General features: G+C 39.1%; 1 protein-coding gene across 1 annotated transcript; it reads right to left on the bottom strand.

Annotated features, from left to right (window-relative positions):
• Nucleotides 1–21,749: 21,749 nt before the first annotated feature.
• Nucleotides 21,750–24,630, bottom strand: LOC104896708 (probable receptor-like protein kinase At1g11050). Its single transcript, XM_010683477.4, has one exon. The coding sequence runs from the start codon at nucleotides 24,153–24,155 to the stop codon at nucleotides 22,245–22,247; it is 1,911 nt and encodes a 636-aa protein (XP_010681779.2). The 5' UTR covers nucleotides 24,156–24,630; the 3' UTR covers nucleotides 21,750–22,244.
• Nucleotides 24,631–27,421: the final 2,791 nt, after the last annotated feature.

The following is a 27,421-nucleotide window of genomic DNA, read 5'->3' on the forward strand; positions in this document are numbered from 1 at the left end:
CTCAAAGAGTTGTTCTCCTCTAGATTCTTGTTGCTGTGTTCATTCTCCATCGGTGGTCCTTTGTCGGCGTTCTGCCGGTGCTGCAGCGCTGCCACTGCCGTCAGCTGGGCTGCTGCCCTTCTTTTTTTTTCCTTCTGTTATGTCGGTGCTGCTACTATTTTGGTGCTCTTTGCCGTCGAGTTGTCGTCGTTGTCCTAGGGTGCTGATGTCGTGGTTGGCAGTGTCGTGGTGTTGGTTGTTGACGCTGCTTCTTGGTATTATTGTTGGTGTTTTTCTCATACTTCAGAATCCTGATTCACATAAACCCAAAGTGCAGGTTTTAGTTCATCTTCCCTTTCTTTCTTTGTTTCTCTATGTTTCAAGTTCAAGTAGTTATGAATAGAAAATTATATTATAAAAGTTGAAGGAATTATCCTATAGTAAGAAGAATCAGTTTATGGTTTGGAAGTGGTTGAGTGGCAAAGGATATTAGTTATGATTTCTTTTTGAAATGAGTAGTATTTAGAAGTTATTAATGTCTTTTGATTACATAAATCAACCTGATGGTACTTTGGAATTATATTATATTTGGCTTTTCTTTCTAGCTAATAGATATTTTAAATCTCAACTATTTTACCCTATGATTTCATTGAGTAGTGAAATTCTAGTCGAATTAGGAATTAAGGTGTATTAAGAGAGTTAGTTAAGTTAGCTTTCTTATTTGAGTTTAGTGAGAATAAATATTAATTGATGCTACATATTGCTGTTGAGGTGAATCATCGTGGAGTTCAAGCCAGAGCTGGTGATCGAGTATCTATGATCTTGGAGGTTATTAATTGAGAATTAATTTGCGGTTGAGGTAACCTTTATGTTCAGCAAAATTTATTTAAGTGCCCGTGTATGCATTATATTGAATTTTAGAAATCATATATCGATTATAGTCATGGCCATGGTTATAGATGCATCTTCATCTGTGGATTTGTGAAATATACATGACTTTGTTATGCTATTGGAATTGTTCGGATATGATTATATTTAAGAAATATGATTTGAGTATGATAATGTAAAAAGGATTTCGAAATTGTTTTAACTGGCTTAGTTTATGAACTGAGATGAATAGTGGGCAAGGTGATGCAGGAGCATCTAGCTCCATTATTCCTATTACTAATCTTCTTGTAAATAAGGATAATAATGCTTTAGAAATTCATTTTTTGAGATTAATTAGCTCTAAGTGTCCTAGAGTGTTAGTTAAACATTGTTAGATATTAATCGGTTTTTAGAACATCTTTTGTAACGTTTTTGTTAATCCTTTCTTCTGAATTTTTGTAAGGTGCTTAGTCACCTATGTAAGATTATCATAGCATGATGCAGCTGCTTGCCTTAACCTGAAGAAAAGTCCACAAAGGCTGCTGGGCAGCATGTAAAAAGAAGAGAAAAAGCCTGGAGAAGAAATCAATGTACAGCAGCCATTTCTCCACATTTTGGGACGTGTGACCTATGCATGGAAAGATCTTCAAGTGTAGGAAACCCTCCAACTGGTTTCCTGGCCATTGGATAAGCTAATCATGAGATATGGGCAGAAAGATGGAGAAAGGTCCTAAAATCGGGTTCAACAGCTCTTCTAAATTTTAGCTTATTTTAATAGTATTTGTAGATCTTTGTTGGCTACGAATTTTTGACATCTTGTAGTATAAATAGTCAGAAGCTTGCTTGTAAACTTTAATCTTTGATTAACAAAAAACCAGAGAGTTCTCTCTAATTGAAAACAAGTGTGTTTTCTGTCCAAAACCGGGTTGGTTTTGTTTATCTAAAATCTTTGTTGTTTGCTTGTCATTCATTGAGGTGAGAGCTAAGCACGTAAAGTAGGTTGTAGGAAAAGTTTTTCCACTTTTTCTTAGCCTTGTTTGGTGGTTGTTGGGTTGTGAAATTGCTGGTTGTTTGTCTTAGAACAAACCGGGTCAGTTTCTTTTAGTTCTTTTAAAACCGAATCTTAACTTCTTTCAACTAATGCTCTCATGTACTTTATCAATATGTATCATTTGGTATCACAGCTGTAGGTTGGTTGAGAGCATCTTAAACACTTCCTAAACTAATTCCCTAAGCCTAAACACAAAGCCTAAACACCTAACTACCAAAAACGCTTAAACCAAAAACCTTTAAACCTCTAAATATCCAACCTTTTGGTGGGTTTGTGCTGTTTCTTTTAGATGGAGGAAGGACAGGGCACAAACTCTAGAAGAAATATGACTTTAGAAGAAGCTAAACACTAATTCCCTAAGCCTAAACACAAAGCCTAAACACCTAACTACAAAAAACGCCTAAACCAAAAACCTTTAAACCTCTAAATATCCAACCTTTTGGTGGGTTTGTGTTGTTTCTTTTAGATGGAGGAAGGACAGGGCACAAACTTTAGGAGAAATATGACTTTATAAGAAGCTAGGTTGGTTGGAGTGGAGAACAAAATAGAACAACTCACGGATCAGATTAGAGATGTTCTAAACCATTTAAGAGACCTTCAAGTGCGGGGAAGGCGTGGAACTCCAAGGAGGGAGGATGAAGAAGATGTAGTAGGCTATGATACTAGTGGGGAGGAGTTTGAACGTACCTTTGAGAGGAGAAGAACACCTAGGCCTAGAGATGAATTTAAAGATCTCAAGCTAGATGCTCCGGAATTTGATGGAAACCTTAATCCAGATTCATTTTTAGAATGGGTTACTAGGTGTAATAGGATTTTTGAGTTGAAAGGTTATGATGATGAAAAGTCTTTCAAGGTAGCAGTAGTAAAGCTTAAGGGGTATGCATCTCTATGGTGGGAGAATGTAGTGCTCCTTAGAAACCGAAAAAGAAAGAGTAAGGTGTGTAGTTGGGAGAAGCTTAGAAAGCTTATGAGGGAGAGATTCTTACCATCTACCTATACCCTTGATCTTTATAATCAACTTTCATCTTTAGAACAAGGTTCTAAGAATGTTGAAACATACATTCATGAGTTTGAAAAGCTCATGATGAAACTGGATGTGCAAGAATGTAAAGAGCAAACTATGGCTCGTTTTATTGGTGGTCTTGATAAGAGCATTTCAAGGAAGTTGGAGCTGCAACCATACACTACTTTGGATGAGCTCTTCAAATTAGCTCTGAAAGTGGAGAAACACCAAGCTGAAAAGAAGAAGAAGGGCGTGCAAAAGAGTGGGACTTCTTACACTCCTAAAGGAGGTTCTAGCTACTTCAAGACCAATTCTCCTTACACTCCAAAGGGGGATACAAGCAAAGTGGTGGAGAAGGGGAAGAAGGTGGCTGATTCACGCGACAAATCCAACGTGAAGTGTTTCAAATGCCATGGCTATGGGCACTACCAAGCTGAATGTCCTAATAAGAGGGTAATGACTCTTATTGACATTGAAACCATTGAAGCATCCATTCAAAACCAAGAAAATGCAGAGGTGTCGGATGCTAAGCAAGAAAGAAGTGACGAGGACGAGGAGGAGATCATTGGACCAGTTGAAGGAGAGCATCTTTCTCTTGTTTTAAGAAGAGTTCTTCACACAAAAGAGGCATTGGAGGAGGTTCCTAATCAAAGGGACCATATTTTTCAAACAAAGTGCCTTGTTAAGGGGCGCCTTTGTTCTATGATCATTGATGGAGGTAGCTGCACCAACGTGGCATCTACAACCATGGTGGGGAAACTTAACCATCCAACTTTCAATCATCCAAAACCATATAAGCTACATTGGCTTAATGATGGCAGCAACGTTGAGGTAACTAAACAAGCTTTAATTAGCTTTTCCTTCGGTGATTCTTACAAAGATGAAGTGTTGTGTGATGTATTGCCTATGGATGCATGTCATTTGTTATTAGGAAGGCCTTGGCAATCTGATAAAGAAACTAATCATAATGGAAAAACTAACACTTATTCCTTTATGCATAATTCTAAAAAGATTGTTCTTAAACCCTCTAAACCAAACACATACACCAACACCACAAAAAAAGTTGAACCTGCCTCTAAACAACAAACCAACACCAAAAAGACCTTAATCCTTTCTAAACCACAAATTGAAAAAGCCATTGAAAAAGGGAAGACTATGTATTTGCTGTTATTTTTGGATGAAAATGAATTAGTTGTAACTGAAATTCATGAAAGAGTGAAACCATTAGTAAATGAATTTAGGGACGTTTTCCCTAATGATTTACCGAAAGGTTTACCACCTCTTAGGGGAATTGAACACCAAATTGACCTTATTCCTGGAGCCCCAATACCAAATAAACCAGCCTATAGATGTAATCCTCAAGAAGCTAAAGAGTTACAAAAGCAGGTGAGTGAACTTTTAGCTAAAGGATTCGTGAAAGAGAGTTTAAGTCCATGTGTTGTACCGGTTCTTTTAGTGCCAAAGAAAGATGGAACTATGAGAATGTGTGTTGATTGTAGAGCCATTAACAATATCACAGTTAAGTATAGGTTTCCTATTCCTAGACTTGACGACTTGTTAGATGAGCTACATGGTTCCAAAATTTTTTCTAAAATTGATTTAAGAAGCGGTTATCACCAAATCAGAATTAAAGAAGGTGATGAATGGAAGACAGCGTTTAAAACAAAGGGAGGCTTGTTTGAATGGCGTGTGATGCCCTTTGGTTTACCTAATGCTCTTAGCACATTCATGAGGCTTATGCACGAGGTATTGAGGCCCTTCATTGGACTATTTGTTGTAATCTATTATGTTGATATTCTTGTGTATAGTAAAGATGAACAGGAACATTTGCAACATTTGAGGAAGGTTTTTCTCAAATTAAGGGAAAAGAAGCTATATGCCAAAATGGAGAAGTGCGAGTTTTTCACTCCTAGAGTTTCGTTTTTGGGATTCATTATCTCCAAAAATGGAATAGCTATGGATGAAGCCAAGGTGGAGGCAATCAAATCATGGCCTACGCCTAAGAACGTCACGGAGGTGAGAAGTTTTCATGGTTTAGCTTCATTTTACAGAAGGTTCATCAAAGATTTTAGCACTTTGTTAGCTCCATTAACCGAGTGCATCAAGAAAGGGTCCTTCACTTGGACGCCAGCAGCCCAAGAAGCTTTTGAAGCTCTCAAAAACAAGCTAAGTGAAGCACCTATCCTAGCCATTCCAGATTTCAATCAAGTGTTCGAGGTTGAATGTGATGCAAGTGGAGTTGGAATTGGAGCAGTTCTTACTCAAGGTGGGCGTCCCATTGCCTACTTTAGTGAGAAGCTTAATAATTCAAGACTCAACTACAGCACATATGACAAGGAGTTCTATGCCATGGTTCGAGCTTTGGAGCATTGGACTCATTATTTGAGACCAGCTCAGTTCGTGTTGCATTCGGATCACCAAGCTCTAAAATACATCAATGGCTAACATAAGCTCAATCCAAGACATGTCAAATGGGTGGAATTTCTCCAATCTTTTAATTTTGTTTCAAAATATAAAACTGGAGTTTCTAACATTGTTGCAGATGCATTGTCAAGGAGGCATTCTATGCTTTCTCTTATGGAGGCACGAGTTCTTGGATTTTCACATCTTAAAGAGTTGTATTTGGAAGATTCAGATTTTTCACCAATCATCAAAGAAGGTGCATTTGGCGCCTATTCATTGCAAGATGGCTTTCTTTTCAAGAACAACAAGCTATGCATTCCAAAGTGTTCCCTAAGGGAGCTATTGATACGTGAAGTGCATGGAGGAGGCCTAGCTGGTCATTTTGGCATCAACAAAACAGTAGACGTGCTTCAAGAGCACTTTTATTGGCCAAAACTAGCTGGTGATGTTCATGGGGTTCTTGCTCGTTGTTCTACATGCCAAAAGGCTAAGAGTACCTTTCATCAAGGTCTCTATACGCCCCTACCAGTCCCAAATCAACCATGGGAAGATTTTAGCATGGATTTCGTTGTAGCTTTGCCTAGAACTCAAAGAAGCAAGGATGCAATCATGGTGGTCGTGGATAGATTCTCTAAAATGGCTCATTTTATTCCTTGTAATAAAACTGATGATGCTATTCATGTTGCTGATTTGTTCTTTAAAGATGTTATACGTCTTCATGGTGTTCCTAAGTCCATTGTTTCAGATAAGGATGTAAAGTTCTTAAGCTATTTTTGGAAGACCTTATGGAAGATGCTAGGTACTAAGCTCCTTTTTAGTACTACGGCTCACCCACAAACTGACGGCCAAACAGAGGTGACAAATAGGACCTTAACAACCTTGTTAAGGACGTTAGTGAACAAGTCTCAAAGAGATTGGGATCTAAAGCTAGCTCATGCTGAGTTTGCTTACAATAGATCTCCAACCTATGCTACAAAACACTCACCGTTCGAGGTAAACTATGGGATTAATCCTTTAAGTCCTATTGATTTACTTCCATTTCCTATTGATGTGCATAGTAGCAAAGAAGCTGAAGTGAAGGCCAAAGAAATGAAGAAGCTACATGAACAAATCAAAACCAGAATTGAGAAGGTGAATGAAGCCTACAAGATTAGAGCAAACAAGAACCGAAAGGAAGTGCTTTACAAACCAGGAGATCTAGTGTGGTTACACCTAAGGAAGGAACGATTTCCATCAAGAAGGAAGAACAAGCTCATGCCTAGGAGTGATGGTCCTTTCAAGGTGTTGGAGAAGATCAACAACAATGCTTACAAAATCGAGTTACCAAGTGAAATGGGAAACATTTCAGCAACCTTCAACGTTGGTGATCTAGCCCCATTTGTAGATGAAGAGTTTGATTTACAAGAAGATTCTTCTCAAGAGGGAGAGAATGATGCAGGAGCATCTAGCTCCATAATTCCTATTACTAATCTTTTTGTAAATAAGGATAATAATGCTTTAGAAATTCAGTTTTTGAGTTTAATTAGCTAAGTGTCCTAGAGTGTTAGTTAAACATTGTTAGATGTTAGTCGGTTTTTAGAACATCTTTTGTAACATTTTTGTTAATCCTTTCTTCTGAATTTTTGTAAGGTGCTTAGTCACCTATGTCCTAAGCTAGTTGCTTATCATAGCATGATGCAGCTGCTTGCCTTAACCTGAAGAAAAGTACACAAAGGCTGCTGGGCAGCATGTAAAAAGAAGAGAAAAATCCTGGAGAAGAAATCAATGTACAGCAGCCATTTCTCCACATTTTGGGACGTGTGACCTATGGATGGAAAGATCTTCAAGTGTAGGAAACCCTCCACCTGGTTTCCTGGCCATTGGATAAGCTAATCATGAGATATGGGCAGAAAGATGGAGAAAGGTCCTAAAATCGGATTCGGCAGCTCTTCTAACTTTTAGCTTATTTTAATAGTATTTGTAGATCTTTGTTGGCTACGAATATTTGACATCTTGTAGTATAAATAGTTAGAAGCTTTCTTTTAAAATTTAAGCTTTGATTAACAAAAAACCAGAGAGTTCTCTCTAATTGAAAACAAGTTTGTTTTCTGTCCAAAACCGGGTTGGTTTTGTTTATCTAAAATCTTTGTTGTTTGCTTATCATTCATTAAGGTGAGAGCTAAGCACGTAAAGTAGGTTGTAGGAAAAGTTGTTCCACCTTGTCTTAGCCTTGTTTGGTGGTTGTTGGGTTGTGAAAGTGGTGGTTGTTTGTCTTAGAACAAACCGGGTCAGTTTCTTTTAGTTCTTTTAAAACCGAATCTTAACTTCTTTCAACTAATGCTCTCATGTACTTTATCAATATGTATCACAAGGTACAGGTGGAGGAAAATGATTCGTATATGAGTTAAGACCAAATAAGGTCGAATATTATGTTATGTTATGTTACAAAGCCTGTACTTGCCAGCGATTTGTGTTAAGTAATTGAGCTTTGCCATCGATATATTTTAAAGGATGGATTCTTTTCCGAACAATTACCAAGTTTGTTTCTGATATGAAAAACATTTACGAACCAAAACCGTTTTGACGGGCTGAAGTAAAGTTACTGAGTTTTTCGCTCATTTTAGTTTTTGTTTATGTTTTGTATTTTCTTCTGTAATTTGCAGGTTTGTGTTGGGAGCTCATAGTGGATCGAAAGTAAAGAGTTGGTTATTAAATTGTAGATGTCCTAGTGATCCAAAGGTTGTATTTGGAAGTATTCAAGTTCTTAGTGAAGAATTTAATATTCTATTGTTTTGGGAATCGAGTAAGGTATTATGTAATCTGTTAATTGGTTTTGAAGTTATTATGTTGTGGGTCCTGACCCACAGGTCCAGGATCGCTTCATAGGTTTTCTTCCACTGCAAGATAATATAAATTCGGGGTTATTAAGTATTAATTGAGTTTTATGAATGTGAAGTATGATTAGCTAGCAGCTCGGAAGTGCGGGTTGTTACACCTTCGCTTTCCTCTGGACTCTTTTTTGGTGAACATTCTGCATGCGTTCAACGTTTGCTTGGCGCAATTAACTCCCTTGGCGGTCCGTAACTTGATCGCGTACATTTGGGTTGTACGTTTTTGGGACTTCCCTCAGACGATAAATCTATTCCGCCATATTCACTGGTTAAAGAAGAATGGGTTGTCCCGGCTGACTGGGTGGTGGTCGTTAATGACGGCCGACAAGAAGATGACTATTCAACTCAAGATGACTAGCTTGAAGGGTTGGCAGGATGCCTTGTTCAGGCTACGCGTGCTTGAGGACTATCCTGTGCGCCGTCATTTTACAGAGCCCTCTCCTCATATGGAGCATCTGCCTTTGGTGCCACCGTTAACTGAGGAAGAGTTAGCGGCAAATGACTATTTTAGTTCGGAGGATTACAACATCACGTACGACGATGGGAAGATGGTCAGGTCTAAGGAGCCTCTGCACTGGCTTCCTCATTCAAAGTACATTCTAAGGGATAAGCCTTTGTCGGCCTTCCTGTTATCGCCCGCTCATGAGAATGGTAAGTATTGATGTCGGATTGGTCTGTCTGATGACGGTACTAAGACTTAGCAGTTGTTTGCGCTTTATAGATATATGTTTTTGTAATCTTTTCTTGCTTGTTTTCAGGCTTTGATAATCTTGATCTCGACGTTCTTGGTGTCGACGAGGATTTTCGACCCTTAACTCACTTGCCTTCCGCTCCTTCAACCGACTACGAGACAATGCACAGCGTTACTAACGGTCGTCGGGGAGGGAATCGTCATGGGTCCCAAAATATCCGCAGAGGTCGTGGGGCCGCGACTAGCTCTCGCGTCCCTGTGGTTGCTGCCAACCAGAATGCGCCACCATCTCCTGCCATCCCTCTCCGGTCATCCACTACCCGGAGTGTCAATAGAGGTGGCCTGAATAGGAGGCGGCCGCGGGAGTAGTTCCCGCTTGATTCTGCTGCTAAGAAGAGGCAGGCCTTGGGGGATCCAAGCACCTCTGCCGCCAACGAGATTGTCCAGGTAGAGGACTTAGACGTGGACGCCGCTGAAGAAGTCCAGGGGGAAAACGCCAATGCTACCGGCCCTGGTCCTGCTGGCGGCACTTCCTTGCTGTCAGGATCTTCTTCCTCTCTCCGGGACAAGATAAGGGAGCTGATTATATAACACTCCTGAATTTCGAGTTGCGAATTAAATTAAATAATATCAAAATTCTACAGAAAATTCGGCAGAGCTCTGTATGAAATATGGACTGCCTAGAATTCAATTTAGGACTAGCATCCAAATTATAAACCTGTATGAATAATCCAGCAAACCAAGTTCTCCAAAATCCTTATCCAGCTCAAAAGTCAATACATCCATGCATAAGTACCCGAAATCCAAAAGTGTTATTCCACGGTTATTGCAGAAATAACCGTTAAGGATAATTACCTAACTAAATTAATGTTAAAGCAACAACTATATTAAACTATTACAATCTAAACGTGTAAAGGTTTAAGTAAATTAATATTTACAACCTTAAGTTCCAAAATGATGATGATGATGATGATGATGATGATGATGATGATGATGATACATATATATATATATATATATATATTATATATATATATAATATATATATATATATATATATATATATATAGTGCAGTGGAAATAGAACTACTATATTTCAACTAAGCTAGTGGAACGTTGCTCTCAACCCACACCCCACTTGCAAATCTTCATGTACCTGCATATATCAGGCATGTAGTATCAGCCAAACTGGCTGAGCAAGATTTTCATACTAAGAAGCCAAACATATATGCAGGTAGGATATAATAAACATATCCTACAAATCATTTACTTTCAAAACATAATACTAAATACAACTTTATAAAACCCGTTTTTCTTTCTTTGTATTTCTTTCCAAAACATATACATTCTTTCTATTTTTCTTTATGAAACCAAGTCTTTTCTTTCCTTTTCCTTTTGAAACCAAATTCTTTCTTTCCTTTTTCTTCCACAAAATATATTAAAAGTCTCAAAGTTATAAATCTAGAGAATGGAACAACTTTTTTTTCCATTGGGCTAGCTAGGCCCTCCGGATAAAACTAAGACAAAGATCCCTAGTGTGCACCACCCTACAAACGGCCAAACCATAGCAGAAGATCAGAGTCCGAGGTACTGATCAATGTACCTCCACAAACTATTCTATAAAATTGAGCCAAACCCGACAAAGTTCCATTCTTTGAGATGCCACACAGGCAATCCCCACAACTTTAAAAACACAAAACTATTTGATATAATCTTTCCATAAACTTTCCTTTAACTTTCTATTTGTGGTTCGGAAACCAACATCTTTATCTTTGGAGGAACATCCTCCCATACCAACCAAACTTCCTATTAATGGAGGAACATACTCCTTTTCAAACCACTTTCAACCAAAATGAGATACATACCTCTTCAAAACTCTTCTCTAACTACAAAAGTTTTAGTAAGAAATCTTACCTTTTGAAATACAGCAAATCAACTATCTCAAGCAGTCAATACGGCTCCTCAATGAAATCGGAATCTACAATATAAACATATATGTATTCATTAAGTAATAACAGACTTGGCTTAACTAGTTAATGAGCTTTGCTTAACTCTAGTTTTATAAATTATGAGCCTCACTTAAAATGACATAACTAACTAATACTAACAATACTAAAATCTCTCTTAGTTTATAGAATACCAACACCTAAGCTTCATAATATATATTTAGATACTTAAAAATCCATTAGGAAAAACATTCAAACTTAAAACACTCGAAACTAGATTTATTAATTTCAGTAGAAAATTAAAATGGGCTTAACTTCCTCATTCGAACTCCGAATCAAGCGTTTCTTGAGCCTAACTTGAGTATAATTTCGATATGAACAACTTTTGTGAAATAGTATTTTTGGGAAAAACATCCGGAAACTGTTAGAAAACATGAATTACGAAACTGGCCTATAATTTCTACGAATTTCAAGTCTTGTTCATAAACTCATTATTATCATGAAACAATCCCACTCAATCAAACTACACCCAACATTCACAATCAAAAACCCCAATTCAATTTCAATTATAAAAACCCTAACTTCATAAACTTTGAGAAAACTAAAATTAAATTAAGAACTTAACTTACCCACTACTATGGAAAATTAATGGTGACGAAAGCTTGTGAAATCGACCCTTAAAAGGCACCAGAAACCTCAAACGCACCGAAATCCGACTTTTTTGTTGAACCTATTCCTCGCAGTGCCGCTTGCCGCTAGTTCGGGATTGTTGTGTTGTAGTTGAGGCGCCGAAACGATAGAGAGGTTGAAGGTGGTAGTGTTCTTTGTGTGATGAAGATTGTGAGAGCTTGATGGAGAGGATGAAGATGGAAGGAAACGTTATGAACGTAAGTTTGTTTCCTTTCTTTTCTTTTCTTATTCTTTTATTTTCCCCCTTTCCTTTTTATCATGAATACTACTCCTTTCCTTTTTCCAAATAACTATATAGATATATAACCTTTCTTTATTAATACTTAAACTCTTCACTAAACTTAACCCACTAAATTCATAAACATTTATATTTTTATATATTTTTTAAAAAAAAATAATTATTAAATATGAAATAATTAAAAGAAATAATTTATTTTCAGTAGAATAAATATTAATTATATTCCTAAAAACTGGGGTGTTACAGATTACTACACCCAACTTCCTCTCGAACCTTTCTCTCGATATCTTCTACCGGTTTCAGGAGTGGATTGAGAAAAAGGAAGTGTCGTTAAGCGACGCTTTGGCGGCTTCTTTTGCTCCCCAGTCCGTCACCCATAGTAAGATTTACCAGCCCAACAAGGACGTGAGGGAGGATGAGTCGATGTATTCTAACATTCCTGAGAACAGTGGCATTCTTACCTATCGTATTCTGAAGGGGATGCAGCTGCCATTGGACCGGCCATCAGGCTCTTTGGTGACTCCTGCTGCCAGGCTGGCTCATGACCTGCTTGTGGTATGGCTTCTTACTTGATTTATTGTTTAATGATTTTTTTTACGTTCCTTTCTTCCTTTCTCAGGCCAACAATGCTGCTATTGAGTTGGTTGAGCAATACACTGAGTATCAGAGGTTGGCAGACACCTACAAAGCCTCGCTGGAAACTTGTCAGGGCCTGCTCAAGGACGCAGAGGATGAGTTGGTGCCGCTGAAGGATGAAGTGGAAACGCTAAGGGAGAGGGCGGCCCTATTGGAGGAGACCGAGGAAAACGTCAAGGCGTTGACCAAGGCAGTGGAGGCCGCTAATACTGAGAAGGAGGTAGCTATTTTGGATGCCTCTGCTACTGCTGAAGCTAGTGGGGTCACCAAAGTCGTTGCTGAGTTTAAGGCTTCAGATGAATACGTGGCGGATCTCCATAAGAGGTATGATGGCGGTTGGGCGGCCGCTATGAGGTGTGTTTGCAAGGTCGTTCTCGGTTTCGACTGGAACGTTATTGAGGATGCACATGTTGCCAGCCAACATCTCACGCCATTTGAGGGGGATCCTAACTTTGCTGATGAAGATGCCATTGTAGATGTGGATCCTCTAGATCCTCCTACGCAAGGACCTCCTCCCTCTTGAAGCTTTTGGCGGCCTTCTCTAAGCTCTTCCTGCTCCTCCAATAGTTTTTAACTTCATGCTTCCCTTGTAATACTTTTGACAATTAGATATTGTAATCCGCCTTTTGTTGGTGTTTGTAAACAATTACTTTTTTAGTTTTGCTCAGTACTTTATTCCAATTAAAAGCCTTTTTTATATTGGCCGCCACATATATATCTTTTTTTAGTTAGCCGCCAAGCCAGTAGCTTTTATTCTATGGAAAATTACTTTCTTGCTTCCTTGCTTTCTTGATTTACTAGCATCCATATTTTTATGATTAACCATAAATGCACTTAGCCTGTTATGTGGCTTTTCTTATGTGCTAGGTCTGTCATATGACCGTTAATGCACTTAGCCTGTTATATGGCCTTTATTTGTGTGCTAGGTCTGTCATATGACCGTTAATGCACTTGGCCTGTTATATGGCCTTTATTTGCGTGCTAGGTCTATCATATGACCGTTAATGCACTTGGTCTGTTATATGGCTTTTATTTGCGTGCTAGGTCTGTCATATGACCGTTAATGCACTTGGCCTGTTATATGGCTTTTATTTGCGTGCTAGGTCTGTCATATGACCGTTAATGCACTTGGCCTATTATATGGCCTTTATTTATTGTACAACATTTAATCATAAACGACAATATATTCATAGGACGCTAGAAGAAGTATATTATTTATGTTAAGGCACTAGCCTCTGGCCAAGTACATTTTACAACTTATACATAGAGGTGATCATTTTGGCCCGGCCCGCTTTTGGGCCGGGTTTTGGGCAGAATTTTTCGGCCCGCGGGCCGGGCCCAGCCCGGCCCGGTCGTTTTTTTTTTATTTTTGGGCGGGCTTTGGACAAGCTAAAAACGACTTTTTAGTCTATTTTTTGGCCCGGCCCGTTTTGGCCCGCAAAAGCCCGCAAAGCCCGGCCCGAAATAGCGGGCTTTGGACACAAAAATTCGGCCCGAAATTTAGGCCCGGCCCAGCCAATGGGCAAATTTTTTTGGCCGCGGCCCGGCCCATGATCACCTCTACTTATACATAATACTTCTTTAATACACTAGCATTCCAGCAATTTTTAAGCTCCTTATCGTCCATGTCCCTAAGTATGAAGGAGCCGGGAGCAATTTTCTTAGTGATGCCATAAGGGCCTTCCCAGTTGGCGGTTAGCTTTCCTTCAACGTGCGCTTTTCTGGTAGCTGCTATTCTACGGAGGACCAGGTCGTTCACATCCAATGGCCTTTCCCAAACCTTCTTGTTGTAGACCTTACTGATTATGTCCTTGTAGGCAGCTGCCCTTAGCTTTGCCATGAGCCTTACTTCCGGCAAGAAATCTAAGTTTTCCTTTAGTGCTTGTTCATTCTTTTCAAGATTCTGATATTTGATCCTATATGAGGGTAAGCCCACCTCGACCGGTAACACCGCTTCTGTGCTGAAAGCTAACTTGAAAGGATTTTCCCCAGTTGCCTCTTTTTCTGTTGTTCTATTTGACCAGAGCACAGCAGGCACCATGTCGGCCCATTTCCCTTTGAACTCATCTAGCTTCTTTTTAGGGCATTTAGAATTTGTTTATCCGCGAATTCTGCTTGTCCGTTGCTCTAAGGGTGGCAAACGGCTGAGTACGCGAATTTTACTCGAAACTCTGTCAGGAAATTTTGTATGGGACGACAATCAAATTGAATGCCATGATCGAAGACGATAGCCATGGGAATCCCAAATCTTGTCATAACATTCTGCCAAATGAATTTCTTGACCTGGCTAGCCTTGATTTTTGTTGTCGGTTCTGCCTCTATCCATTTTGTATAGTAGTCAATCCCCACTATCAGGAATCTCCTTCCTCCAGTTGCTTTTGCAAATGGTCCTAGGATGTCCATCCCCCATTGAGCGAACGGGATTGGCATAGGATAGGTTGTAAATTGTTGGCTGGTCTATTGATGACGGGAGGGTATTTCTGGCATTTATCGCATTTCTTGACATAAGTCTGAGCGTCCGCCAGCCTACTTGGCCAATAAAATCCAGCCCTTAATGCTTTCAGCACCAAAGCCTTGCCGCCAATGTGATTCCCACATATGCCTTCATGTATCTCCTCCGAAATTTTCTTGGATTCCCAGGCCGTTGCACATTTAAGCAAGGGTAAGCTGAATGACTTCTTGTACAACTCGTCCTGATATATCATGTACCAACTCGCTTGGCGCCTCAATTTTTTAGCGGATGTGAGGTCATTAGGGAGTGCCCCTGTCAGCTTGTATGCTACCAACTCACTGAACCATTCCCCCTGTTGGTTTATGCTGTTGACGGTCACCACATGCTCCGTGATGCTCTTCTCTTTTTATATGTCTATTGTAACTGTTCTCTCTACACTAAATGAGTTGGAACTAGCTAGCTTGGACAGGGCGTCCGCTTTTGTGTTCTCTGCTCGCGGTATTGCTTGTACTTCAAAGTGATTTAGCTGGACTATCAGCTCTTTAGCCCTTCCACGTATTTCACCATGTTAGCAGCTCGAACCTCAAAATCTCCCTTCAACTGACCACTGACTAACTGTGAGTCCCTTTTAAGAGCACATGTTTTACACCTGCCGCCAGACACATTCTCAAACCTGCTATTGCAGCCTCGTACTCTGCCTCATTATTTGATGCTGAGAACGCGAACTTAATGGTGTACTGGTAGATTTTCCCCTCTGGGCTGGTCATTACTATTCCTGCTCCGGATCCGCTATCAGCGGCGAATCCGTCTACCTCTAGTAGCCAACTTTCTTTTTGCTCTATTTCATCTTCCTCATATGAAGCTTCTACAACAAAGTCCGCCAGGGCCCGCGCCTTGATGGCGGTCCTGGGCTTGTACTGTATATCATATTCGGACAGCTCCACGGCCCATTTCAGCAGGCAGCCTGAGCTATCCATTCTCTGCAGAGCCTTCTCTAGTGGCTGATTTGTAAGCACTTGGATGGGATGGCAGTCGAAGAATGGTCTGAGCTTTCTTGCAGCGATGATCACGGCGAGGGCCATTTTTTCTACCAGCTGGTAACGGCTTTCTGGGCCATTAAGCATGTGGTTGATGAAATATATAGGTTGTTGCCTTCTTTCCTTTTCTACCAATAAGGCGGCGACAACTGTTTTCGGTGAGGCCGAAACATACAGCTACAATACATCTCCCCTTTCCAGCCTTGTGATAGTAGGCAGGCTTTTTAAGTGCTCCTTCACGACCGCGAACGCTTTGCTTTGCTCTTCTCCCCACTCAAACTTTCTGTTTCCCCTTAGCAATGCGAAGAAAGGTAGAGCCTTATCTGCTGATTTAGAAATGAATCGAGTGAGGGCCTTCATCCTTCCCATCAGTCGTTCAATATCTTTAACACACCTGGGCTCGGGCAAGTCGATAATTGTATACTCCAGCATTGCGAAGCCCAAATGGCATCGCCTTATAGTTGTATACTCCACAATATGTGATAAATGTTGTTTTATTTCTGTCGTCCTCAAGTAGGCTTATTTGATGATAACTCGAGAATGCGTCCATAAAGCTCAATACAGCATGGCCGTTAGTAGAATCTACTAATTGGTCTATTCTGGGTAATGGATAGAAATCTTTTGGGCATGCTCTGTTGAGGTCCGTGAGATCTACGCACATCCTCCACTGCCCGTTAGCTTTTTTCACCATGACCACATTGGCCAACCACTCTGGGTAATTTCAGGGCTCAATGAAGTCCGCTGCTAATAATTTATCTACCTCTTCCTTCACGACCTTATTCTTCTCGGTGGAGAAATTCCTTTTCTTTTGTTTGATGGGGCGGACAGTGTTGTCCACGTTCAAGCGATGTACCATCATAGTCGGGTCTATCACTGGCATCTCATCTGCCGAGAACGCGAAGACATTCGCGTTTTCTCTTAGGAGAGTCACCGGGTTGATCCTGACTTTTGGGTCCATGTCTGTTCCAACAGCCACTGTCCTTGTCGGATCCTCCGCTAGCATCTCTTGCTGAGTCTCTCCATCTGGTTGGGGCCTTGGTGTATCCTCAGGCCTGGCCTCTAACTCCTCTATAGAAATTTCCATCATTTCTTCTTCCTTCTCGTTCTCTGCTTCATTCATCAAAGCTCTTCTTTGCGCCCGCCTCTGCTTCCTTGTTGACGGGTTCATTTCTTCTACTGGCATTCTTTTTGCCAGTTGCTTAAGTGTTGTTAGGTAGCATGACTTTGCTGCTTCCTGATTTCCCTTCAACTTCGTTGTTGTCCCCAGATTAGAGACGTACAACATAGTCAAGTGATATGTAGAGACGATTCCCTGAATGTCGTGAATGAAAGGACGCCCAATTATTGCGTTATAGGCTCCTGGTACGTCAACCACTAGGAATTCCGTCATTACATCCCGGGCTTCAGCATCGTCCCCAATTCGGACCGGGAGGCTCACTAGGCCCTCAGGAGTCACAGATCCCCCTGTGAACCCTATTACTGGGTAACGGACAGGCTTCAGATGCTCCCGTCCTATCATCAGCTTCTCGAATGTTGAAAGGTACAATATGTTGGCGGAGCTACGACGTGCTCTGCGTCCTTTACAGTGAAGGACATTGCCGGCATGGTTGGCGGCCATCTCCACTGCGTGCTTTCATTGAAATTAACTTGATGCCTGGACTCTTTTAAACTTGCCTTTGCTCCATTCACACTTCCACCATGAATGGGTCCACCGCTTATTACATGGATCTCATTGATCCTTGACTAAACATTCCGGTTTGCCGGTTTCACTGGATCTCCTTCCTTAGTCTGAGCCTTGTACTGACTAAAATATCCTCTTCTCACCAAATCCTCCAGATTATCCTAGAGGTGCCGGCAGTCCTCGGTCAGGTAGTCGTGATCTCCTGAAAATCACACAATTTACTCTTGTCCTGGTTCTTGTGGAACATCTGCTTCGGACGCTTCCATGTATCGTTGTCTTTATTCATCAAATTGATCTGACTTCTAGAAGTGGTGAGTTGAGTGTACGCGTCAAACTTCTCTTTGCGTTCACTCATATCTCGCCTGCTTTTCTCGCGGTCTCTCCTATCACTATCATATCTTTCGTTCTCTCTTTCGCAGTCGTTTCCTCTTTTGACCACATTCGATTCTTGTCTTCTTTCTTCTCGGCCACGATCATTCTCGCGGCCCTTATCCTTTCTCTGCTTGTCCTCCTTTTTCTTCTCCGGCTCGCGATTGCTCACGGCCCTATCAAATTCTTCACCCCTGATATAGTCGTTTGCCTTGCCAAGGACTGACCCTAGGGATGTGTAAGATTTTCGGCCCAGGTAGTTCCAGAAAGGCGACCCTTCCTTGAGCCATGTCATCAAAGCCAATACAGCCACATCTTGCTGCAATCTTGGTATTGAGACCGCTTCGACATTGAAACGGCCGATATAGTCTCTCAGGCTTTCATTTTTGCCTTGCTTGACAGATAGCAGTTCCCCGGTAGTACGCTCGCGGTGCCTATTGCTCACAAAGTGTGTGCTGAATGTAGATGATAACTAAGAAAAGCTAGAGACGCTACCTGGCTTAAGACTCTTAAACCACGTCTGAGTTATCCCGGTCATAGTGGACGGGAAGACCTTACACCAGATGGCGTTCACCTGCGTGTATAAGAACATTTGACCTTCATAGGCCCCCACATGGTCATCAGGATCAGAGGTGCCATCGTACTTAGAGGTCGGCATCTTGATTCTCGTCATTGGATGGTTTAGTATCTCTGAGGTGAAAGGAGAGAGTTTTGGCTTGATAAGAAGGTGACCCCTTGCCAAATAGTTACTACCACCAGTGGTGCTGTACTCACAGCGGGAGTAACCCTGAGCCTCCTCTTCAGAATGATACAACTCTTTTGTTTCCAATATTGCTTCCTCATAATCTGATTGATCAATCTTCTTCTCCATCTCTCGTCCATCTTGGTTCACAGACCGCATCTTCCGGAGCGGAGTACCGTCAGCGTTCCTATCGGTCGTGACCAGTGGTCGCTTATGGGTTCCGCCAGTCTGCTGAGTAGGTGGAGTACTCTGCTAGGGATTACCAGTTAAGATCTGTATAAAGGATGTTACAGTTTGCAGCTGCTCAGGAGAGAATTGACTTAGTTGAGCGAAGTTAAATGGTACATTACTGTTTGGGGTCTGCTCTTCAGGCATCCGATAATTGAATTGTGGATTTCCTAGTGCTCCAGTGATGACTGGCTGCGAGGATATCTGTCCAACATCGAATTCTTGGGGACCGTGACCGGTATCGTTGTTTGCGTCACCCATTACTGTTACCTTAAAAGGATAGGAAGCCCCCTCCTTCTAGCGCCAAGTTGTTTCGGTTGTGAAACGGTTAGCGGCCTCAGTGGAGTCCGCCAAAATGTGAAGAGTAACGTCTTTGGTAAATAACTGCACAATAAGCAAACGTGAGCTACCCTCGAGGTGGTTGCGAGGAAACCCCCTCCAACGCTCAAGTTAGTATTGGTCCTACTAGGATTTAGAGAGAGAAACTAGAGAGAGAGGTAAGCTATTTTTAGTATCAGAGAGAATGTACCTGAAGAATAGTGTATTTATAGAAGTACTATTTCTCTTACAGGGCGTGTAATCCTTCGACATGTGTAGGGTTGTGACGCACTTGACAGGTGGGAAGATTCCCTTGCTTTTGTCTTGTGAGGCGTCCGCCAATGCTGCCGGATCACGAAGATGAACTGGCCTTGGTGGAGCTATAGATGATATTATCATGCTCGCGTCCTTGACTATGCTGGCGGACTCTTCATGAGTCCGCTAGTACACTTGGGTTAAACCCATACAGAAACGATTAAGCAAAAACAGGTAATACATGCAACTATTTGTATTGTCGTTTTATACAAATGCAGAGCACATCCACGATAAACACATGTTGATTTCAGGGTTGCTCAGTGTTGTTTGAAAAACAATCTGACAGACACTGGTTAATATGCGTTGTTCCTATATTATCACGAGATGGAAATACACTCCAATAAGAAAAGCATTGGATCAAGATATTGTGCCTGAGCCCGAGCGATCTAAGATTGTCCCATACGTTGGTTGTAGTAATTGTGGTAAACGAACTGAAACTGATTGTGATGTCTCCTACACTTGCATGTTTTGCAACAAGGAGAAATGCATTGCCTCTCCTAGGTAATGTTCCATAAACTTACTATTTTACATTTTTTACTCTAATGTTCTTCCTCACACACTTTCCCCCTGTCTCATACAAAATCACTTTCAAGTTTGACGCGACTGATTCACAACTTTTACGCAAGAGTGTGAGGCCCTATTCAGATTGTTAGCAGCTGAAATATATGCTCAAATTACCAATGTGAGTATCCACACCATATCATCTAATTAACCACCACTTTGCACCTAACTACCATTGATAAAACACACACAGCTTTGTGCCATGTTGCAGCATATGCAAAAGTCTACATGATTGGCACTATGTATTTCTCTTTTACTTTTTCTCTCTGAGACTCTATTGCCCATGGTTGATGTGCTCCATGGAACCATGTCTTACACTCTTATTGAAGAAGGTGTGGACTTTACAAAAATCATTTATTCACTTGTAAGACCTTCTATCCACCTGGCTTTGTAAGTTGAGAACTTGTGGTGTATGCAAAATTAATTCAGTTTGACCACTTTGCTTTGTCATCTAGTTTTGCCAACATTTTAATGAACACATAATACCACTACATGTCATTCCCCTGCAATTCCTTAATTCAGTCTACAAATGACAGTTACACCCATAGATTTAAGCATTTTTAACACATCTAAACTAGGTTGTTTGTTCTAATGCAGGGAACGTTCAATTTCGAGCCCATTGCACACCGCCTGAGCGCTAAAGCATTCTTCGTACAGATCAGGCCAGCAACCGCACTTGCATGGAACAAGATACTAACCTGGATTCCGAAGGCTATTCACTGGAATTAATCAAGCATTTGCTGCTAATATCCCTTTTGAATTAAGCGGACTTCTGTAGGAACATGAACCTTTTGTGTAGTTAGTTTAAAAACAAGTTCTTTGTTCCTATGCGACACCCCTACTACTTGCCATTTAGTTAGCCAGTTAGCTTTTGGGTTTGAAAAGGCAAGTTGTAAGTGTTTATTTAGTTAGCCAATTAGCTTTAAGTTTGGGCCCTTTTTTGCGTGCAAACAATCTCTATGAGCACTCGTATCGATTCAGTAAATTTGTAATCCTAACTTCACTACTTTAACTTATCAAGTTGGATTACCTATCTTCAGTTGGATTACCTATGCTTTGTTGGAATTACTCTGTTTGCAAGAAACAAGCATGCCTGTTCTGTTAACTACTAGAATCCTACTTTGCTTAGCTTCGTTACAGCATGCATAGCCTGCCTTAATGGTAGCCCAAAATCGCAGAAAATAAACTGCCTAAGCCTTTTGAACATTATGCTCAAAGCCTTGCTTAACTTATTTATTTACTTTTTCCAAAATGCAACTAACGAGAAAATAAACCGTGTTTACACGTCGTTCTTCATTGATTTGCCTAATGCACTGAATACAACGTGTGTACTTACCGTCCGTTTGAAACACGCGCTAAACAAACATTTCACTACTCAAAGATTACACATTTTGGGGGGCCGCGCGCCTACAACAGCAGTGAGCATTCATAATTGTTTATGAGCTTAGTTTTTCTTTTAATTTGTGCATATGATCACTCATAATTGTTTTGTCGTCTAAATTGTTGCATATAATATGAGAATTGTGTCTTTTTAATTATATGCGACTCTTTTTTTATATATATATGCCACATTCATAATATTTAAAAAATAAAATAAAAATGAAATCTAATAACTGGCATCCCGTGCATTCTTGCATCGTTTTTTTTTAACTAGTATATAGTATAAATGACGAGAGAAAAAAACAGCATGTACATGATGCTAAATTGATGCACAACAACAGAAGCTACATCCTAACCTGTTAAAAGTCTCGTACACTAACAAACACTCAGTGTTTGACAGATATCTGACGAAACTGGTAGCTAATAATGCGAATAAATACTCCCTTACACTCAATTTTCATTCTGTGTTAAAAGCAAAAGAACAATGAGGATAAGGTTCATTCGCTACCGGAAATTTCACAAGAAAATGATTTTACATCTTCCTCTGTAATACATAAAATCATGGAGGCTTTATCTGCTAACTTTATGACACAGACCACAGCAGTGAGCATTCCTTTTCTTTACTGAAGCAAAACATGTGTATCCAAGTCTTCACAAGATACTTTCGGTTGTTCTCATATCTTTATTTTTCTGTAAACGGCACCTAGATTACTAGCATGGGCAACATAGCTTCCTCCAGTAGTTGACTCTGCAGCAAAGAGTAATTGGAGCACGTACTCAACCTTAATTACCTAAGCATCTCGCCAGAATTCAAAATCAGCCCACTCAAAACTGGTGATATACTGAAAGGGTTACCGTCTCTATGGAAAGATGGATGCCCAAAAGGCATGGGCCGGTCTGAGATCTGAGGAACTTCAATGTCACCTTCCAACATTTTGAGGGCATCTGAGATTGTAGGCCTTAATGCAACCATAACATGGGCACACAGGATACCGACACGAACAAACCGTTCCATTATTCCCCTTGGGTTCAGCTCCAAGTTATCCCCCTCTTTAAGCAAGAAAGCATCCACAACCTCTTCCAGTCTTCCTTCTTTAACCAAAGACCACGCCCAATCTGTTATTAAGACAGTGGTGGAGGACCCTAAAGCTGACAGATCAAGGGCCCTTCTCCCGCACATTATCTCCAAAACAACTACCCCGAAACTGTAGACATCACTCTTCTCAGTTAGCTGCCCATAAAGTGCATATTCAGGGGCCAAATAACCATGAGTGCCTGCCACTCTCGTAGTGAGATGAGAATGGCCTTCCTTGATTTGTTTAGCCAATCCAAAATCAGCAACCCTTGCTCTCATATCTGAATCTAAGAGAATGTTGGTGGCCTTGATGTCCCGATGGTAGATTGCAGGTTTTACTCCATAATGAAGATAAGCTAGCCCTCTTGCCACATCCAATATTATGCATTTCCTTTGGGGCCATGTTAATGGTATGCTGTGTACCCCACTTCGGTTTGCAGAATTTTGAAAAAGATGTTCATCAAGATTTCCATTCAGCATGTATTCATATACAAGGTATCTCTGTTTTCCTCCATACTCATCATCATTCTCACCCTCATCTATCATGCAACATCCTCTAAGGGGCACCAAGTTCCTATGCCTCAAGTTGCTGATTATCTCAACCTCGTTTCGAAAATCAGAATCCCTTTCAAAGTTGGGTTCAGTAATCTTTTTGACTGCAACTTCTGTTCCATCGGATAATGTTCCCTTGTATACCATTCCGAATCCACCACGACCAATAAAATTCTTAGGCGAGAATTTGTTAGTTGCCCTCTCAAGGTCTTCAATTTTAAACCATATTGCACCAGTGTTAGGTCGCATTTTAGGCCTACTTCCTTGTTCTGTATCCAATTCTACTTCATTATCCTTTTTCTTCTGAAATTTCTTGTAATACCAGAAGCAAAAACCAAGCAGAGATATTATTACAAACACAACTATACCAACACCTATTAGACCCAGATGCAGCTTTGAATGGCGCGTATGGTTTGACCTAGTTGATGACACTAATGAAAGTTGAAACATACATGAAGTTGTTCCAACACTCTGTGGGCCAAAATTATTGACCATACCAGCTGCATAAAGTATGGTGAAATAAAAGCAATCTCTGGCATGTGAAGTGTTCCCATCAATGGAAATCAACTGTGCCTGTACTCTCGTGCCAGCAGTGTAGCAGGTGTCACAGGCAGTTAGATCAGACAGGTCAGGTCGACAAGCTTGGTCTAAAGAAGTATTCGTGCCAAGTTTATCAATCCAGTTTCGAGTCGAAACAATGCCAGCACAAACATCAGGAGTAATTACAAACTGTGAAGGGCTGAAACATATTGACGTCAAATTTGGGAAAAGAGACAGAGAATTAAGCTTGGTTTGGAATTCAGAGAGACAAGATATTGAAGTATTAACATCTTCAATTCCAAAGAGGGAAGTTTCCTTCAGATTATGGGCAAGACCTATGCCAAACAAACTCAAAAGTGTTTGGCAACAACTGGTTCTTGGATCATCTACTGGGGTTTTTCCATGGCACTGTGAAGTGTCCCATGGGAGTGTTTGAACATAATTTAGATCCATAGGACACTCTGATGCACCCAAAGTTGAGTAGAAATATGAAAAACTAACTATAAACAAAATTACCAGTACCCAATTCATTTCTGCAGCTATTCCCAACTACCCAATTGGCTATTATCAATTTCAGATCATAAATTTCAAAACCCAGTTCACTTCTCTTCAAAAACATTCAGCTAGAATCCCTTTATTTATATAGATAAGTGAGCAAAATAAGAATCATATAAGATACAAAAAAATTCAGAATCTATAGGAGTACTTTTCTTTCTTTATAAGCTTATACTTCAAATTACAATATCTTCATGAACCAAATTGCAAATTGTGATAACATGAAAATTCGAATAATTCAAAAAATTTACCTTGCTCCTTCGAATTTCAAAAAAAAAAAGGGCTAACTTATGGAGAGGAGTTGCCGAGTTGGAGCGAAAGGCAAAGTCAAGAGTGGCAGTTGGAGTATAAGGATTGAAGAGTCGTGAACTTGTTTCCAAATTCAGTCAAAAACTTTCCCAAACTTTGGTTGGGGTGGTGGGATGAGCTGACGTCTTAGATATCAGATATTACACCCAGCTGCATATTGTTGGCGTAACAGAAACGCGCAGCTATTGCTAAGTTTATTGCCGTTCGATGCAAGCACTTCAGCAACTTTGATAAAAGAGAGGCGTCGTCACTCGTGATAGATGAATACTAGTTTTGAAGCTGTTATTGTTTATTTTACTAGTTATTAGGCCCGGGTTATACCCCGGATAAGAAAATTTTCATTTATTAATATTGTACTTTAATATGATATCACTAAATACAACTTGATCTAGTGGTTAAAACTTTAGTACATGAACTTGGTCTAGTGGCACCGTTCCTGGTTTACGCACGCCTTTTAATATATGAATTTTTTTCGAAATAGAAACTCGATTTTGTTCGGCATAAGAGTCAGAAGTATAATTGTTTTTGCAAAAGTATAATATGTGAAAACAAAATTCTAGTTCACAAATCACTTATAAAAATTTTGTTTTCACCCCTTTAACTAAACATGGATATTTTGCAAAAGTTTTGGGCAAAAATTTTATATTGAAATTTTAATAAAAAAAAGAACTAAACTTGTTAGTTTATATGAAAATGAATCAAATTTCATACACATCTTGCTTTCTGATTTTATATGAAAATGAATCAAATTATATAAAAGCCCTTCTCAATTAATTGCTATTATCTATCTTTTCAACTACATAACAATTGACTAATGTGAAATAACTTTGAAGATTAAAAGAATTATGTATCTGTTTGAAAGTTCGAAAATCGTCGGAACGAATGTGTGAGCATGTAATTTTTGTGAGTATGTAATTGTGAATGGTTTTTGAGAACAATGATTTGTAAGTGAGTTTTGTGAATGTTTTGTATGTATTGACGTTCTACTATATTAGTTTTAGTTTGTAACTTAATTTTAAGTTTTTTGTAAAGTTTCTGATCATGTGAGTGATTTGCGTGATTTTTTCAATGTGATTTTCTCAATTCTTTGAGTGATATGTAAAGTTTCTTGATATAAGTGATTTGTAGTGAGGTTGAAATTGAATTTTCGGTGGCTTTGTTTGAACCCCATTTTGGTATTGATATTCTTTTTGTAATTTAGTAAGGGAAGGGGGGCAAAATAGTCAGTTCAAAAGAGGACACCATAGGTCCCCCCTTCCCTTATGTAATAGAGATAGATTTTTGAAATTTTTTGCTAGCATTGTTGATTTTTTGTTGCTGTGAAATGAAATTTTTCAACACAATTGTTATATAATTTCTACATTTTTTTATTGAAACAATTATCACTTTGAGTAGTTTTATCTTTGTTTGGTATTTTTTCGTAAAAGAAGAGAAAGGAAAAGAAGAGAAAAAAAAGATACATGTAATTTCCAATGTTTGGTATAATTGGTCGATTTGAGAGCAATCACATGTTTAGTTGCCATTATTAAAGGAAAGGAAAGGAAGCAAATAAAAAAAAACATGGGTAAAAACTTGTTAGCTTTCTTTCTTGTCAAATTCCTCCGATTTTGGGAGGGAAGGAAATCAAGGATTTAGAAGTATTCTTTTTTCTTCCACTTCCTCTCCTTTCCAATCAAACCCCTCTTATTTTCTTTTACCAAACATGAGAAAGTTTATTTTTACCTTTTCTTTCTTTTCCATCCAAATCCTTTCTACCAAACAAAGCATTCGAATCATTTCACTTTTGGTAAAGAAAAACAACTATAATTGACAACATCGCATTTACTTTATGTTAATAAAACCATAATTAATTACTCAAATTGTATCATAAAGTTGTGTTTATTTTATTAAAGATTTACTTATCCCAACTCTAGTTTAACCCTCTACGCTAAACTACCATTTTTTATTTTCTTACAAACCATGCCTAAACTCATTGTTGCGGTAGAAAAAAACAGAAAAATTATTTGTCGTTATACGGAGTACTTTAATTTCTAAATTTGTTATTGTGATATATAAATTTTATATTTTTAATGTTCAGTTGAATATTGTATCTAAGTCTATTATTAAATAGTATCGTCACAATAATTCATATAACTAACAAAAGCTAACATATTTTTAACATGAACAATACCCGAATGATACTTTAAGAAAGTAGAGGGTAAAAATTTAATAGACGCATGACGAAAAGAATTGAGAAAATAATAAGATCTGACATATAGATTTATGAAAAAAACATAAATAATTATATATTTGTACAGCAAATATTCTAGGAATAAAATAATTAGTCAATTGCATAATACCTTTGTAATGTCATTGAAAAACTTTCATTTGATTCTTCATGTAATGTCATCATGGTAAGCTATAGGTTCAAAACTATATGTTTGTATATTTAATCTTTATATAACTCAATTTTTAAAAATATAATTTTGAAAGGCATAATTGCTATTGTTACATATAATATGCTATATTTATTGTTAATTATATATGTATTTAAAATAAATAATAAATAATACATTATTATTGATCCAAATAAATATATTTTCATAATTTGTAAAATTATATTGTATATGAAACTTATTTCGAAACATATTTCAAACACTCTAGATGGTAAAAAATGTAATATTGCGAATTATGTAGAAAAAGCTATATTCAATTTACATAGTTGAATGATTTAGGTTGTTTATTCAAAATCAGAGTGTAATCTTCACTTATTAAAAGCACCTTATATGTATTTATATCTATGTTAAACACTATTTTTGCAAAAAATAAAAATTCAAAAGAATGACGCATGTCATGTTAGGTGGAGCTCTCTATAATATTCTAAGGTTGTTCTTGTAAAATCACACTTTAATTTTTTCATCACATCGCTATAAATTTTAATTTTTGTTGTAACA

This window comes from Beta vulgaris, chromosome 6 (assembly GCF_026745355.1).
Source record: "Beta vulgaris subsp. vulgaris cultivar EL10 chromosome 6, EL10.2, whole genome shotgun sequence".
Lineage (NCBI taxonomy): Eukaryota > Viridiplantae > Streptophyta > Magnoliopsida > Caryophyllales > Amaranthaceae > Beta > Beta vulgaris.

Coding starts and splice junctions, on each gene's coding strand:
- LOC104896708 (XM_010683477.4), bottom strand. CDS start 24,155: ATGAATTGGGTACTGGTAATTTTGTTTATAGTTAGTTTTTCATATTTC.